Genomic DNA, 17,286 nt, shown 5'->3' on the forward strand with positions numbered 1-17,286 from the left:
AAAGATACTCTGTAAATGCTCTGCAGTTCATTTATGGATCATCAATAATTTGTATTTGATTTGTAGACTAAATGAAAATAATTTATAAGTCATCCGTCGATCGTTTATAGATCATCTGTCATCATCCGCAGTTTAGCTGTAGATCATTTTGTTGGCAGACAATTGAGCATATATAGATCATCTATACATATACGAAAAACCATCATCTAATATCTTGAGGTGTTCATAAATTGTGTATATTCTTTGAATATGATATTTTTGGTCGTATGCCCTAGACTTTTCTACCCCAAAGATATGTTCGTCTGATTCTAGAGAATCACCCTTTCAGGGTAATTGTAGTACGCTTTCAAAACGATTTTCTTTGTTTTTCTTTTTCAATAAACATGTCTCAGTCTATTTTGATATATTCAATTTGTCTAGTTACAAATAAATAAATAAATAAATAGTTTCGTATAAATAACATTACAAAAAAAAAAAAAATAAATAAATTATGAATGCGAGAAAAAAAAATTCATATTGAGCTAAGTCTAGGAGGAAGGCAACTAGCGAACGCGGCGACGGATGCTGCGGGTGCTGCTGCGGGCATCCTTCGAGCGACCCTGAATGATGGCGCGAGCGAGGGTGTCGGCAAAGGTGTAGCCATCCTTGCCGTTGTACTGGATGAACTTGGCGGGCAGGACGAAGCCGTAGCGACCCGTGTCGCCCATCTCAATGGTGTAGGCGTACTTGATGCCCGCAATGCCCTTGGCCCAGTCATCAGAGCCACCGGCAGCGGGATAAAGCGTCGTAGCCGACGATCCCACAGTATACTTGACGCCCGAAGACTTGGTGATAATCTGAAATGGGCGGAGGAATGGATATTGAATTGGTATTCACGAATGATTCGCTAGGCCAACTGATCTTACCGAGCCCGCTTGGCGTGCCACACGATCCAGATCGGCGCGATCCTTGGTTAGTTGATAGTCATAGCCCCATGGATAGAGTATGTATTGGCCGTAGCTGTGGAACGAGAGATACGCCTGGAAGGTGTCGCGTGGGAAGCCGCTGATGAATTTCGAAATGTAGAACGTTTCGGGCTCGGAGAAGGCCTTGCTGCCACGATACGTCTGGGAGCAGGGACTGGCCGAGGTGCCCTTGCCGCCCCACTTGTAGCCAAAGTTGCGATTGAGATCGACGCCCGGACATTGCCGACCATGGGAGCGCATGTTCTTGCGCCACAGGCGATCCGTTGTGTGGGAGTATTCATAGCCGTCGGGATTGGCCACCGGATGGATGTACCAGTTAATGTTGCGCATGTGATCGGGCAGATCCTCCCAGCCCTCGATCAGCTGATTGGCTATGAAGGTGACCGTGGCCGGGCTGATCCATTCGCGGGCATGCATGCCACCATCGATCCAGACGCTGGGATTGCGTGCATTGCCATTTGAGATCCTGCGACGATTGGGCATTAGTCTTCTCCTAAAATATTAAGTTCTGTTTTTCCACTTACTTGAGTATCTTGAGCGGACGCTTCTCCACGGAGTAGCCAATCGTTTCGGTGGAGCAGATGTCCGGATAGGTCTTGGCCATATAGTCAATGAAGCCATGAATGTCCTCCAAGCGATGGTATGCCTGCCAGGTGAGCCGATGTCCTGTGAGAAGAGACCGAGAGAGAGAGAGAGGGATTGAGTTTAGTTTACGCTAACAAACTATGGCAACCCCAACGGGCCGTTCATTCAACTCGGTCGTAAGGAAACCAAGTGTCAAGTGCCTCGACTTGGCCCGGGCCTCAAGGAAATTGCGTGTCCTGTCTGTTATTGATTAAACAAGTGTCTTGCCGGGCTGCCTACCCAATTGCCTAGGCCAAGTTCATGTCTCGGTCTCAAGTGCAACTTCGGTGGCGGTCGTAAACGTGCGAGTGGGCGTGGCAATGGCATTTAAAAAGCTGTCGCAACTGTTCCGCCTGTCACTCAATCGGGAGACTCGATGTCTATTTTTTCCTTTGCAACCCCTTTTCGATTGTCTTCTTGATTGCATAAATTTTGAACCACCTTCACGGTCTGTTCCTCTGATATACCTTGCCAAGCGAAGTGCTTGATATGGGGTATATTGGGTTAAATGTCATATGATGATGGCCTAAGCTAATTGAAAGAAGTGATCGATTATTGCATGTATCTATTCACTCAGTTAAGTTCGATAAATATCGATTGGTAACGATCATGAATGAGACTTATTGGCACTACATTTGACGTACAGCTATACAGATTAGAAATATACAAATCACTTTTAGCTCATGTCTAGCTATGTTTCATAGAGTAATTCAGAAAAAATTTCTATATTCAAATAATCGATAAATCTATATCGATCTATAGATTGGGCGCATATTTCAATTGAATTGAGAACCGTTACGAATAGCTGCATTGTACAGGGTATCTATGGTCGACTCACTCAAGTTTCTGCTCTACCTTTGCACCGTTATCGTGCCTTGTGACACTTTTCGTTTTATGACTTTTCGCACGCCTCAGCTATTAGCTGCATTAAAAGCTCATTTATGGCGACACCCAAATGCTACCCCAAAAATTTGCATATGCTTTCATTTCAGTTCTTCTTCTTCTTCTTCCTCGTTATACTTTTGCTTTGGGCACTCACCCTTGCGATTCTGGAGCTCGGCGATTTGTTCGGCGGGGGGATTCTCGACTTCGATAACCTGCTGCAGGTTATCGATCAGCACGATGCGCGATAGATTCGCGGCGCGTATGTGACGCTCAGCAGCGGCCAGCACCTGTGGCTTCAGCAGGTAGTCCACCTCCTGTTTCACCTCCTTCCACAGCTGTCCATCTGCGGGAGATAGATGGGAGAGAGGCAGATAGGAAGAGGCCTGTGGCATGTGGCATGTGGCACCTACCGTATTTCGTTTGCAGCTCATCGGCCAGCTTCTTGTCCTTGTCCGTTTGCACCACAATACGCCAGAGCTGGGCTCCATCGTAGCGTCTCAGCTGCGCATTGAATGCACTCTCTGTGGCCGTCTCCTGCTCCTGCTCCGCGTCCATGTCTGGCAACGGATCCTGCTGTATGAATGAAGCATTCACATAGTTCAACACGCTATCGATGACCTGAATGGGCTCCGACTCGCGCTGGGGTGTCTGTGGCACTACGGCGGGTATGATTGTGGTCAGGATCGATTGCTCTGGCTCTGGCTGAGGAGCAGCTGGAATTTCGACTGCAACTTCAGCGGGAATTTCAGAGGGGATCTCAGCGGGAGCATCAGCAGCTATTTCGACTAGAGTTTCAGCAGGAGTCTTGGCGGGAATCTCGGCAGGGATCTCTGCTGGAGTTTCAGCTGGTATCTCTGCGGGAATTTCTGCAGCGATTTCAGCTGGAATCTCTGCTTGGATTTCAGCTGGGACCTCATCTGGAATTTCTGCAATCATTTCAGCTGGCACATCATCTTGTGGCTCTGCTTCCGGCTCAGCTTGTGGCACAATCTGCTCCTCTGCTTCTGGCTCAGCTTGGATTGTCTCTGGCTCTGACTGAGGCTCTGACTGTGGCTCAGCTTCAGTTGCAGCTTCAGCTTGTGGCTCAGCATCGATTACTTCATCAGCCAAGATCTCATTTTGCTTTTGCGTTTCTTCTGGCTGCTCCTCCACAGCTTGCTCCGCTTCCGGCTGCACCTCCGGCTCGACAGCAGCTGCCGTTGGTTTGCCAGCTTCCTCCTCGTTTTGTTCAGGCTCACTGAGAACTTCGATAAGCTGTGATTCGGCATCGTTCAAGGTTTCCTTCTCAGCCTCCGCGACGATGGGTTCCGACTCGGCTTTAACTGGAGTTTGCACTGGAATTTCTACGGGAGTCTCGACTGGAGTCTCAACTGGAGTTTCAGCAGGAGCTTCACCTGGAGCTTCAGCTGGAGTTTCTATTGGAGCTTCAGCTGGAGTTTCAACTGGGGCTTCTTCTGGTGCATCAGCTAGAGTTTCAGCTGGAGCCTCAATTGGGGTTTGAGCTGGAGCTTCTACTGGGGCTTCAACTGGAGTTTCAGCCAGAGCTTCAGCTGGAGTTTCGTCTGGAATTTCCACTGGGGCTTCGACGAGTGTTGCCACTGGAATTTCAGCTGGAGCTGCCACTGGCTCCTCCACTAATGTTTCGGCATCTTTTTGGCTCTCCTCTGGCGTTTGTTGCTCTTCAGCGGCATCACTGGCCACTGGCATGGCTTCCTCGATCAGCTGTTCCGTGGCTGTCTCCATTATCGGCTCAGCAGCATCCGTTTGTGTCTCGAAATCTTCGACTGGCTGCTCTGCTGGTGTCTCCTCAGCTGGGCCGAGTGACTGCTCGTCCGGCTGGGTCTGCTCGTCGGCTTCGGTTGCGTTCAGCTCCTCGGGCAGCAGCTCGCTCATGGCTGCACTCAGGCCTTGCTCAATATTCGACGAGATGGGGTCCAGCATGGATGATGATGCCTCGGTGGTGTCCACTTCGTTCTCAGCAACGGCCACTGGCTCCTGCTGTTGCTCCACGATTGGATCTGGCTGGGATTCAGCTGGCTCTGAGTCCGCTTGCTGCTCCACTGGCTCAGCCGGGCTGTTCTGCTCATCCGTGGCAGCTGGCGTGCTCTCCTCGGCCAGCAGCTCATCGTCGGCCTGCGCCTCCTCGTTGGCTTGCTGAACTGCCTCGGTAGTCGCCTCTGCCATGGCCTCCAGCTGTGCTTGCTCCACAGACTGCTCCATGGGCTGCTCAACCACATGCTCCTCGATCAGCTCCGGCGATGCGATCTCCGCTGCCACCGGCTCCATGTCGGCCTGTTCAGTTCGCTCGGTCTGTGCCTCAACCACATCGCTGGGCAGCTCCACCAGCTGCATGACCGGCGCATCTTCGCTCTCCAGCATCAGCATATCGGCGCTCTCGCCCATCGCTGCATTCTCAGCCTCTGCGGCCGCCTCTGCCTCAGCTGCGGCCTCGGCCTGCGCTTCAGTCTCCTCGATGGTGTTGCGATTCACATGCTCCGTCTCGTCCAGCTGGCTGGCCACAGACTCTGGCACCAGCATGAATATATCCGTGGCGCCATTCGCCGGCACCGCGGCCATCTTCATGTCATCCACGACAACGGTGGCTGGCTGCGATTCAGGTTGGGTTTCGGCTGGCGCCGACAATTCGTTGCGCTCCAGGGTCAAGCGATCCAGTGACATGGCCGCCGTTTGGTTGGCCGCCAACACCAGCAGCAGTAGAGCTGTTGTTGTTGTCATAGTAGTTATTTTTGTAGTTGTTGTTGCTGTTGTTGTTGTTGTGGCTTGAAATGCTGCTCTTGATCTCGCGTCGTACATCTTAACGAGATCTAACAGTAAACCGTAATGAGACATGTCCCATTGGTGGAGTGGAGCTTTTATACCAACGCTTCGACAGTATTGCCATTTCATTTTCGATATTTCTCTCTCGACGGCGCCGTTGGCAGCGCAGTCAGCGCTCAGTGCGAGCGAGTGTCCGCTTACTGTATGCATGCCTCTGTGTATATGTGTGTGTGTGTGTGTGTGCGTGTGTGTGTGTGGGGCAATCGTGTTATGTATGTAGATTGTGGCGATTGCTTGTGACCAGCACCAGCAGCAGCACCAGCAGCAGCACGAGCAACAGCACGAGCAACAGCTACAGTAACAGCGACGTTAGCGGCGACTGCGACGCTAGCTGCGACAGCGACGCCTCTCTTCCTTGTGGGACGCGAGCGTTGAGCGTCGCCCGCTTTTATCGGTTGCATGAATCTTCATAAATGCGATGCTATTTGTTGTTGTTGCTGCTGTTGTTGTTGCTGTTGTTGCTGCTGCTGCTGTTGTTGTTGAATCTTTTATGTTAATTTTCAAATCGGTTCGTAGACAAATGTCACCAACTGCCGCCCGCTCTCGCTTTCTTTCCAGGGGTTGATTTGATTATAATCATAATATTAATGTTGCTGTTGCTGTTGTTATCTTTTCTATTCCATTCCATTTCATCTTCATCATCATCTTCTTCTTCTCTGACTTATGTTAATACATAATACCATGGCTTAAAGTCTACAGTCTCAGAAGTACCTGCCCAACAATTATCGCACATACCCAGTATTTTTTTATTTTTTATTTTTACTATCTGTAAATAGTTTTTGTTTACTCTTAATGGGGATTCCCCATCCGGATTGACTTTCTTTGCAAACTGTTATATAATATATTTTGCTAGCTAAGTTTTCCCTAGTCGAATTCTGAGCATGGAATCGCTGTGAGCATTATACAACGATATATTTTATATAGTAACTATACGATATCTGAATATCTTGACATTTGGGTAGCCAAGTGCGCATTATACGTTGCACGTCATACGCGACGATACGATATACGATATACATATATACATATATGCGTGTATGCACTTTCAATGCCCCACCGAAAATGACTTGAATAAACGCAGCGATTATTGATTGATATTTGGAGCATGTGCTATATATATTTACATATATATAAGGCTGATTGCACTTTCTACATACATACATCTGGGCCCATGCCTATGTTTATCGATCATTAATTAGTGTCTGGCCCTTGTTTATCGATTTCGATTTCGATTTCGATTTGCTCATAATGCCACTTAATACATACATATGTATGGGCTTTTCTTTATCTTAATCTGACTTATTGTGGCTTGACAAAGCGCGTTGGGGGCCGGGCGTGGCTGGTGAGACGTGCCCGCCCACAAATGAATGACAAACAGATGAAATTGGCAGCTACTCAAAAATTGATCGATTGTTGTTGTCTTCTCGTTGTCTTGGCTTTTGAGATTTCCAATTTATGAAGCATTGACATGATTTCTGAATGAGCGCAGCTCTTGTTATTGCTATTGTTGTTGTTGTTGTTGTTGTAGCTCTGCTCTGATCTACTCTCGCTCTCTAATCAATCGCCGCTTTAATGCCGCTCCTTTCACTTTAGATATATGTATACATATCTACACATATCTACATATATGTATATCGGTTTATCAATTGTCAATTGAGGAAGAGCGTATGGAGCTCAAGTAATTGCAAATAATCAACATTTGACTGAAGTAGTGAAATTGTCCTTAATACACATAAATACCCAATTGACGCTGCTCTGTATTTATGTATATACATATATATATATAGTCATGAGTATATCTACTTATCCATAACAAGTATCTATAGGCAAATTGCGAATGAGACACAGATAGGAAATTTGCCTTCATAAAGATTCACTTTCCTCTCGAAGTAGAGAAATCCATAGAAGCGGAGGAAAAGTTTCTATTTATAGCTATATTATCTATTATTAATATACATATATCATTCAACTTTTCCAACTAGAAATTTATATTTGTAGATTGAATCCATTTAGAATCTATACTCATATGATCTATTCATTTCTAATGATCTATTCATTGCTGTATTATCTCGGTATCGATTATTATTATAGATAAACACGCTACTTTGAGTAATGTTTACCTAGATATTCAAATGATATTGCTTTCTTCTCACATCACATATAAGGATAGCATATGTAAAATCGATAAACACTGCAAAATGTTATCGACAAATCCATGCACACTTTCGATAAGAACTAGAGCCGGTTAAGCTAGACTCTTCAGAAAATAGACCTATAGTATAGCATACTTTTGGTATGCTCTGACACATATTACAGGGTATATCTCTCATAGTATAATAAATTTAAAGAACTATTGATTGAAAATTTGTCATGGAGAAAATTTGACATGGGGAAATGGTGCTGCCAGTGTGAAGATTTATAGCTCTACCCATGCTGGGCCACATGTCTCAGACATTCCCCTTGGGATTAAGAGTTCACTCTCCTAAATACCTAAGTCGAAAAGTTCGTATACGTCACGAGTCGCCATTCATACAATGGCTCAATGAAGGAGGGAAAAAACAAAATACCTCTTGTAATATTTTAAGTTGTTTAAAATGTTTCGCTCGCTAGGTATTTTAAATGAAATGGAAAGTGGGGATTAGCGAGCGAGTTTGTTTTTTCTTTTTCGAGAAATATTTAAAAGACACACACAAAATAACAAAAAAAAAAAAAAAGAAACAAAAACAAAAAAATACGAAACACGTACGTAAACATCATTAACATATGAGAAACAAGACCCAAGACTCGTATATGGGTTAGTCGAGCTGGTCTATGGGACCCAGTGGATGACATTTGCCTTGGCCAACTACCAACTACTACCAGAATCCGTCGGCGAAATGAGCTGAGCGATGAAAGCGAGAGTGCTGCCAGAGCGCTTCAAGTGGCTCGTCAGCAAAGCACAAGAAGAAGAAGAAGAAGGAGAAGGAGAAGAAGAAGGCGAAGAAGCCGAAGAAAACACACAAAAAGCTGAACGCTTTGTAATGAGACTTGAACGAGTCCAAGAAAAGGGAGCGAGCGAGAGGGGGGAGGGGCGTATAGAAGGAGAGAGATCGTTCAATAGGAGCTGGACGCGTGGGCGTGCGGACAAACTTCGGTTACATAGAAGAGTCACAAAACTTTCTTCTTCCAATATTTCCGCTGCCTCATAGAGTGCATTGTTGTTACTGTGGCCATTGTTGTTATTGTTACTTGAACAGCGCAGCGCAGCTGAGTAGAGCAGAGCAGCAGAGCACACACACACACAAACACATGCACGCACACCCACACATCATCAATGTAATTATCTGCGCAGTGTAGCCAAAGTCGTCATCGCTTACCCTTGTTAAATACAACACACACACACACACACAGACACTCACACACACACTCACACATACACATGCAAGTGTGACATGCGAGGGCACGTACCAACGCACAGTGGTACCAGATTTCATTTGCCATACCCATGCATTTATGCTGAAACAGATCTTGACTCTCTGATTTCATAATGAAAACAAACGGATCGTAATTTTATACTTGGACTTACGTAATCTTATTGCATTTTCATAACTGTTGTTTCTACTTGAATGTTAGATATTAGTTGTCTATGCCTAAATACGGGAAGAAGATATGTACATATATCCCTGCGCTGATATTAGCTAGAATGTAGAATGGAAATCTAAACATATATTTAACTGATTTTATCCATCTCTTTCTATCTCTCATTCTTTATATTCCTATCGCTTCCCAGAACTGTCTCTATTTAGACCATCCAATAGAATACAGGAAAATTAAGAGATTTAAGTTCTGTGCCCAGTTCCGCTCTATGTTTATATACATCGTATAAGTAAATTAGTTTCCCTATGGATACTACATCATAAGTTACAACGTTAGGGATATGTACGGAAACGTTAGCTCCATTTTATTAAGAGCCAACTACCAAGTGGACTGTGGGTGAACAGTAATAAGTTTACTATTAGCATTACTATCATAACTCTAGCATAAGGGAACATATTGAAGTAGAACACTTGCGCTCAATGCTCAATCAATCAAGTAATATCAATCAATATCAATTCACATATGCGATTTCAAGGAATTACCAACTTAAAGCTTTCGAGTCTTACGATTGCTATCTATCTAACTAACTAACTATCTAACTATCTAACTATCTATCTATCTATCTATCTATCTATCTGTCTATCTATCTATATGTCTGTATATCTATCATTTATCTATTTATCGCAATATCAGCATATTTATCCATCTATCTATCAGTCTATCCATCTAACTATCTATCTATCAGTCTACCTATCTATCTATCTATCTACCTATCTATCTTTCTATCGATATATCTATCTAACTATCTATCTATCAGTCTACCTATCTATCTATCTATCTACCTATCTATCTTTCTATCGATATATCTATCTAACTATCTATCTATCAGTCTACCTATCTATCTTTCTATCTATCTATCTATCTATCTATATATCTATCTATCTATCTATCTTTCTATCTATCTATCTATCTATCTATCTATCTATCCTTCTATCTATCTACCTATCTATCTACCTATCTATCTTTCTATCTATCTATCTATCTATCTATCCTTCTATCTATCTATCTACCCATCTATCTTTCTATCTGTATATCTATTTATATAGATATATATCTATCTACCTATCTACCTATCTATCTTTCTATCTATTTATCTATATATCCCATCTATCTATCTATATCTATATACTATATAGAAAGAGTTTCGTTGATATATATTATAAGATAGATTCTACTCAGCTTGTTTGTCTAGTTTCGGTAGCACTGTGCGAGCTGGTTGCGTAGCTGTTGCTGTTGTTGTTTTTCGACTGGTTTTCAGTTCTTGTTGTTGTTGTTGTTGTTGTTGCTGTTGCTGTTATTGTTTTTCGCCAAACTCCGAGAAGTGTAGCTGAGGAGAGGAGGGAGACTAGGGGGTTTGTCGTGTCAATGTGTTTTTTGTTTTTATTTGGGGGGGGTTTGGGGCTTTCGAGCTATACGGCAGCAACGGTTGAAGGAGAAGGCGCGTAGAAACTACAGTGAACAATAAAAAGTGTTTGCCGGTGTTGCTGTTGCTGTTGTTGTTGTTGTTGTTATTTTGTTGGCTGTGGGCCCGCTGGGGTCTGTGTTGCCGTTAGCACGGCGCACTTGACACACCCAACAAAGGCCGTCAGCCGGGCCACTTGGCAGGCGGACTTTCACGACTCGACTAATCCGTAAATAATAAATATTATTTGCATTTGAATTCGCTGCAGATGGAGGAGCTGACCGAGGCAGAGGATTGTGCAGGAGTTGGCTTGCATCGACGCCGCAGCAGCAGCAACAGCGCCACCCAGCCACAGGCACAGCCACAGGCACAGGCACAGCTCCAGACTGGGCCACAGACACCGGCCAAGGCGCCGGCCAAGGGGCCGGCAGTGGCCAGCAGCCAGCCCATTGCTCCGATGGCCAGCTACTCGGAGAAGGCGGTGGGCAGCTCGCCGAAGCGCTTGGTTCACACCATGAGCTCGCCCATTGAGCCGATCGGGACGTGCAGCGTGTCGCGGGAGCATGTGCTCAAGCAGGAGATCGAGCAGCTGCAGGAGCAGCTCAAGGACACGGAGGAGCGGCTGGCGTCGGTGCGGCTGCAGAGCGAATCGCTGTCGCAGACGCAGCGCGCTCTGCGCGAGCAAAACAGTCGGCTGCAGGAGGAGTCCGAGATGCTCAAGCTGGATGTGCAGCATCTGCATGAGTGCGCCGGCGTGCTGCGCAACGAGCTGCAGTCGGCACGCCGGGATCGGGATGAGGCGGTGCAGCTGGAGCGCTCGTTGCGCAGCGAACTGGAGGAGGTGCAGCAGGAGCGGCGACTGGCGGCCGAGAGCAAGGAGAAGGATGCCCGCATCATACAGGACTTGCAGCGCCAGTGCCGCGAAATGGAGCGCATCCTCATGCGCAAGCATCCCGACTCGGTGTCGGCTCTAATAGGTGAGCAGCCACGCCCCAGTGCTAGTCCTTGAACGAATTCCTAAACTGTTATCTTGCAGTTGCCTCGAAGAGCACGACCATGAGTTCGCTGAACGACCAGGAGAACATGAGCAGCCGCAAGCTGTTGGAGCAGCGCATCGCACAGCTGGAGTCGGACGCCAAGGAGCAGGATCGTAAGGCGCAGCAGATCCTGGCCAATGTGCAGGCGCGCTTCAATTCCGTGCAGGCCAAGTACGAGACGCACATTGCGGATCTGGAGACACAGGTGCTCAGGTGAGTCTGCTGCAAAGCTTGAGTAGCCCCTCGTGGTCATCTCTGTCTCTGTTCCGCAGTCTGCAGGAGATCAACACGAAGCTGAACGAACAGATCGAGTCGCAGGTGCGCACCCTGGATCGCTTTATGCAGAAGCGTGCCGACAGATACTACAACAACTGCACCCAAACGGATGCAGAGCTGGAGCTTGGCCAGCAGGGCACGGAGCAGAGCAAGGGCATCGGCAGCGGCAGCGGCAGCGGCAGCGGCAGCAGCACCACCGGCACCCAGACGCTGGCGAGCAGCTCCTCGATGCGGGATCACAGCACAAACACCATCGGCTGCCCCTCGCCCAGCGTCAGCTGCCAGCAGCATCTGCTGCATCATCAGCAGCAGCTGCACTCGGCCGGCAGCAGCAGCACCAGCAGCACGGCCAACTCGACGCCCAACACGTCGCGGCCGAACTCGAAGCAGAGCGGCGCACAGCGGCGCAATCCCTCGGCCGCCCTGGGCGTCTCCAAGCTGCCCATCTCCCAGTCGGACTCCACATTGTCGCTGCTCAGCCATGGCCATGGCCCAACTGGCGGCGGCGGTGCCGGCGGCCAGCCGCAGGACTCCCAGCTGCTTAGCTCGGTGCGCAGCATGCGCATCGATTTGGCGCTGAAGAACAAGGCCATGCAGCGGCTCACCCACGAGCTGGATGACTGCAAGAAGACCATACGGAAGCTGCAGCGCGAGCGGGAGAGGGAGAGAGATCCAGCCGGAGGCGGTGGAGTGGGAGCAGCTGCTGTTACTTCAGGTAAGCCTAAACCTACATAGACAACGATGTGCAGGTGTGTGTGTGTGCCTGTGTGTGTGTGTGCATGTGTGCATGTGTGTGTGTGTGTGTCACTCGGTCGTTGCTGCTGCTGCTGCTGCTGCTGCTGCTCGTGTAATTTATGGACTTTCTCTGCTCGTCAGCACGTACAAGACTTAAAGCCAAGCGAAACACGCAAATAAATTGCTGAAATAAATCATTGCCTGCCTGTTGTTGCCTGCCTGCCTGCCCGATGGCCTGGCTAACTGTCCGTCTGTCTGTCCGTCTGGCCATCTGTCCATTTGTCTCTTCGTCTGTGTGTGCCGGTCTTACCCCTCCTTCGGGCTGCTGGCCCCTCCGACGCTCCTGAGCAGCAGCTAGTGGCCAACTTTGACCGCACAGTTTTGTATTTAATACCCTGTAATGTGCCAAACAGTCGGGGTATATTGGCTATGTTATAGACTATGCGAAAAGTAGTAGAGAATTATGTATCTTGTGTCTGTTCAACCATTAAACTTCTTCAAATTTGCTTTCGACAAAAGGTTCTATAGCAAATAAATTGATGTATCGATATGTATCGATAACTTTGTAAGTCAGCTGTTTCAGGTCTCTTTGAAAGCTATCAAGAGCTATAAATCTGAACTATTTTTTACTGTATATATCTATCCTAATTCATTAGTCACTACTCTGCCTTCTTGATATCGATAAAAATCGATAGATTTTGAAGAATTAGCACTTTTAAGTATTATCATTTGCATATTTGCAACTGTTGCAATTCTTCCTAGTTAAATTGTCTGTCCAAAATACTGATAATGGCAATGTGCCACGAAATCGATAAATATCGATAGATTCGTATTAGTTTAAATCATATTTTCTGGTGTAAAATTGAGAAATAATTATAGATAGTATGGAAAAAACACATACGTTAAGGCTTTGGTTTGTTGTTATAAAATCGATAAATATCGATAGACCAACTATCGTTTATATTTGCACATCTATAAAGTCTCAAGAGCTCTGTGCATCAGAGTATTGCCTATGCAACCTATGACATCATTATCGCGGCTCGTTTGCTACGCTCTGAGCGCTCTGCTAGTCGAGCATGCCCGACTAGACCAAGCACACTCGCTTCTTTTCGCACTCATTTCAACGGGCAGTGGTCCAAGCGCGCATCGCACAAGAAAGAAACAGAAACAAAAACTAAACACGTTAGCAACGCGTTTAGTAACCACGCCCCCCTTTTAGCCGTATCGCCCCCTTTCGCTGGCCGGCGGCAACTCGGCCACTTGGTTATGTCACCAGCATGCCGGCGGGGGGCGGGGGAGGGGCGTGGAGCGAGGGGCGTGCAACAGGTGGAGGATGCCAGCAAGGGGACGAGAGAGAGAGAGAGGGGAGGGGGGGGGGGGGGGCAGTGAGAGGGAACACACATATAATTTTTTTTATTTGCATTTCATCGATTTGAATTTGTTTGCATTTTTTTTTCGTATTATTATTGTTTTTTTTTTTTTTTAAATTTAATTTTTTGTTGTCAAGAGAAAGAGAAAAAGAAAATTCGAAAGCGAAAGTCAAAGTCAAAGACGCGGCCACACTTGGCACCAGGGGCGTGCCGGTCGAGCAGGGAGGCGGAGGCGGAGGTAGTGGAGAGAGAGAGGGAGAGGGAGAGGGGAGGCGTGGCTAATGCGTCGTTTGTCGTTTGCGCATGCGCGCATGCGCGCAGCGTTTTATAATTTCATGTCTTGTTAGTCGCTTCATCGGCGCGGCGTTGTTAATGTTACATTTACATTGGCAGCGTGTTGTTGTTGTTGTTGTTGTTTGTGTCTGTGTCTGTTTGTTAAATGACAGCCATAACAGCAACAACTATTTCTAGTGCTAATAATAGACCAGCAACAGCAACAGCAACAACAACAACAGTAACTTTATTTTAATTTTCAGCGCGTGTTCAAATGCAAATTTTGTTGATTAAAATTTTGGTTATTTACTTTTTTGGTTTTTGCCTTTTGGTTATGCAATTCGACGTTATTTCATTATATCTACTTCTTCATCATGCTGCTCTTCTCTCGTTTTTTTTTTTTTTTTATTGTAGTTTTATTTAGCTTTAATTTGATTTTATTCGGCAAGTTTCATTTTTGTGCAAAGTGCATTGAACTTTCGAGCCAAAGCAGCCTCTAATTGGCCACGTGATAATATGGCCTTATGCCATTATGCCATTATGCCTTTATGCCTCTATTATGTAGTATTTGGAAAAGTTATTCAATTCAATTCAATTATTTGTTATTCACTATTTATTATTCATTGCATTCTTCACGCACGAATAGAGCCTCATATGTATTATTGCCGTTGTCCAATTAAATCGATTTTCTTCTGAGAAGCTTGGAGAGCATTCTACGTATCCTAGTTACTGTGCAAACTGTTTGGGTCGCTCAGCTTTCAATTAATGGGAAAATACCCATGCGGATCGCTGTATGCTGGCACCAATTTGTATATATGGAATGCGAGTCGCGAGTGGAATCGCTTGTCTCCCATGCCAAGTCAGTGACATCCCGAGCACCTTACTCGGGGTTACAATGCTGGTACAATGCTGTACTGGCAAAGCTGAGACATTCGAAAATAAATAATAAACATATCACGGCAAACTATAAACACTACTCTGAAGACTCGAGTCACATGAGAAGAAGCAATTGACTTAAGGGGATATACCCATTACACTTTTCAAATATCTTTCAGTAATTTGAAGCGCAATACTTATTGAAAACTTGAAATCTAAAGTTCGTAAGGTATTCCAGGTACGCCTAAACAAATACAGTAAAATGAGCAATTATAAGAAATCGTATGAGCTATCAAATAGCAAAGACCTTGCACTCGCATTACGGCGTAAGATAGTCAGGAGTATAAAATTTAAATATCAAATCTCTAGTTTACTGAGATTGATAAATGGACAGAGGTACGGATGAGTAGAAAGACGTAAGTACGTGTAGAAGGCAGGACGGATGTGTAGAAGAAGAGACGGACGTATAGAAGAAGAGACGGACGTATAGAAGGAACAATCGCAAAAGACAAACAGATGTTAACTCAAACATACAAACTGACATACATACACAGTTATATGAACTCAGGCAGTCATCCTAATGAGATATATATATACCCTCTGGGATCTACCGAGCGTTCTTCTATTTGTTACATTCACAAAATCAAACCGAAATACCGAACTGAGAACTAATTGAAAACCATATGAAAAGTATTGCCTGGCCTCAAACTCAATTAGATTTAACTAAGCTAGGTTAAGAGTTATTATATATGATTATTGTTTATAGATAGATATATAGAGTATATAGAGTATATATGCATTATCATATCTTTCATCACATTCAGAAACTTCACTTCTCCTTGCAGGCTCTCGCTTGCATGGGGCTGGCATGTTGGCCAGCGGCGGCGCGGCACAGCGTCGTGGACACGATCATCATCATTATCATCAGCATTATCCGGATCATGTGCCGGCGACCACGGAAAATCAGGCACTGAAGGAGGCGCAGAACAAATTCCATCTGCTCGAGGCGGACTACAAGACGTTGCATGACAAGCGACTGCACGATGTGAGTGACAAACGAGTAGTTAATATAATGGGAATAGTTGCTAATCTATCTCTCTCTCTCTCTCGCTCTCGCTCTCTGCCCGCCTCTCCTCGTCTAGCTAAAGACGCTGCAAAGCGCCCACGAGCGAGAGCTGGCCTCGTGCAACGAGACGGTGCGCATTTTACAGCAGCGTTTGAATGAGCGCGAGGAGGCGTTCGCCACCCAGAAACGGCGCAAGGTCCCCGTCGATTACTATGCTCTGAAGGCCAAGGTAATGCCCCAACTCGACATATGTGGACCCCCTATAAACTCTGAATCCTTGCAGGTCTCGCTGCTGGAGCGTCGTCACTCGGAGCGCGAGGAGCGGCTGCACATGCTCGTCGAGGCGCTCAGCAAGGGGCGACTCAATGGAGCACTCGAGGACCTATTGCAGGAGAATAACAACAAGTAGTAGAGCACAGTCTAAGCTCTGAATAGCAACAGAAGGCGCAAGCAGAAACAGAAGTTGATGCAGAAGCCGAACAATAACCAGTTATCGATCATGTTATCGTTATCGCTATTGTGCGATCAAAAATCAAGCAAATCAAAATTCCAAACCTATTTGTTTTAACAAATTTGCCTTTGTGTTAAATATTGATAAATATTTTTTTTTATAAAACTTTATATATAACAATCGCTCGACAGATCGATAACAGTTACAGCCAAATTGTATTTACTTCTCTAGGTGTGTTTTTTTTTAGGAGCTGAGCCCAAGTTCAGCCAGATAGATCTCAAGTGTTGGAAGTTTCCGAATCTTAACTGAAATATGCAAAATATTTATATATATATTTATATATATATATATATATATATATAGAGTTGCTGATATTTGGCATATACGCGAATTTCCAAAGAATTCTAGTTAGTTCATAGAGAAAAAGAGAAAACCCTTAACGTTTAGCAACAACAAAAACCAAATGGAGTTTGTGATTCGTTGAATTTTTGGGCAAAAATAGAATTTGTGAATTTAAAGTACTGTAAGCGAATGCCCTCCGCTCACTGCCGCCCGCGCAGGTCAAAGGTCAACTTTTAAATATGATTACGAGAAAAATCACATAAAACTTAGGTCTTAAACACGATATAGAAAGAGACAGCGCTAGAGCCAAAGAGCGAGCAAGCGAGCGCATAGATATGAAATAATAGAAGAACTATGCATAGAGCATAGAGAGATTGAATATCATAATGAAAATCTCCCTATATATATATATATGTATGTACGTATACATAGGGCTCTCTAAAATTCTGCCAGTGAAAGTTGTTGCCGTCAGAAATGCTGGAAAGCATTCGTTAAATGCCATTCGGTCCA

At 45.5% G+C, this 17,286-nt stretch overlaps 2 protein-coding genes across 3 annotated transcripts in view; one reads left to right on the forward strand and one right to left on the reverse strand.

The window, feature by feature from the left end:
- LOC108656379 (uncharacterized) overlaps nucleotides 1–16,656 on the forward strand; it is a 30,048-nt gene extending 13,392 nt beyond the window's left edge. The window contains exons 2-7 of the mRNA XM_089264962.1: nucleotides 10,619–11,327; nucleotides 11,387–11,600; nucleotides 11,660–12,378; nucleotides 15,763–15,962; nucleotides 16,060–16,212; nucleotides 16,267–16,656. Coding sequence (XP_089121088.1) covers nucleotides 10,619–11,327; nucleotides 11,387–11,600; nucleotides 11,660–12,378; nucleotides 15,763–15,962; nucleotides 16,060–16,212; nucleotides 16,267–16,392 — 2,121 coding nt within the window. The 3' untranslated portion in view covers nucleotides 16,393–16,656. The remainder of the gene's footprint in view (nucleotides 1–10,618; nucleotides 11,328–11,386; nucleotides 11,601–11,659; nucleotides 12,379–15,762; nucleotides 15,963–16,059; nucleotides 16,213–16,266) is intronic.
- On the reverse strand, nucleotides 389–5,477 carry LOC115564190 (uncharacterized). Of its 2 annotated transcripts, XM_089264961.1 has the most exons (6): nucleotides 3,869–5,477; nucleotides 2,885–3,832; nucleotides 2,629–2,817; nucleotides 1,490–1,631; nucleotides 906–1,431; nucleotides 389–836 (listed from the first exon to the last, which is right to left on the reverse strand). In XM_089264961.1, exons 1-6 carry the CDS (start codon nucleotides 5,460–5,462, stop codon nucleotides 543–545), a joined length of 3,693 nt encoding a protein of 1,230 aa, XP_089121087.1. In that variant the 5' UTR covers nucleotides 5,463–5,477; the 3' UTR covers nucleotides 389–542. The 2 variants fall into 2 exon arrangements, with proteins under 2 accessions (XP_089121087.1, XP_030244076.2); XM_030388216.2 differs by having other exon boundaries at nucleotides 2,885–5,477.
- Nucleotides 16,657–17,286: the final 630 nt, after the last annotated feature.

This window comes from Drosophila navojoa, chromosome X, assembly GCF_054131105.1.
Source record: "Drosophila navojoa isolate 15081-1374.11 chromosome X, UAZ_NAV_1.0, whole genome shotgun sequence".
Classification (NCBI taxonomy): Eukaryota; Metazoa; Arthropoda; class Insecta; order Diptera; family Drosophilidae; genus Drosophila; species Drosophila navojoa.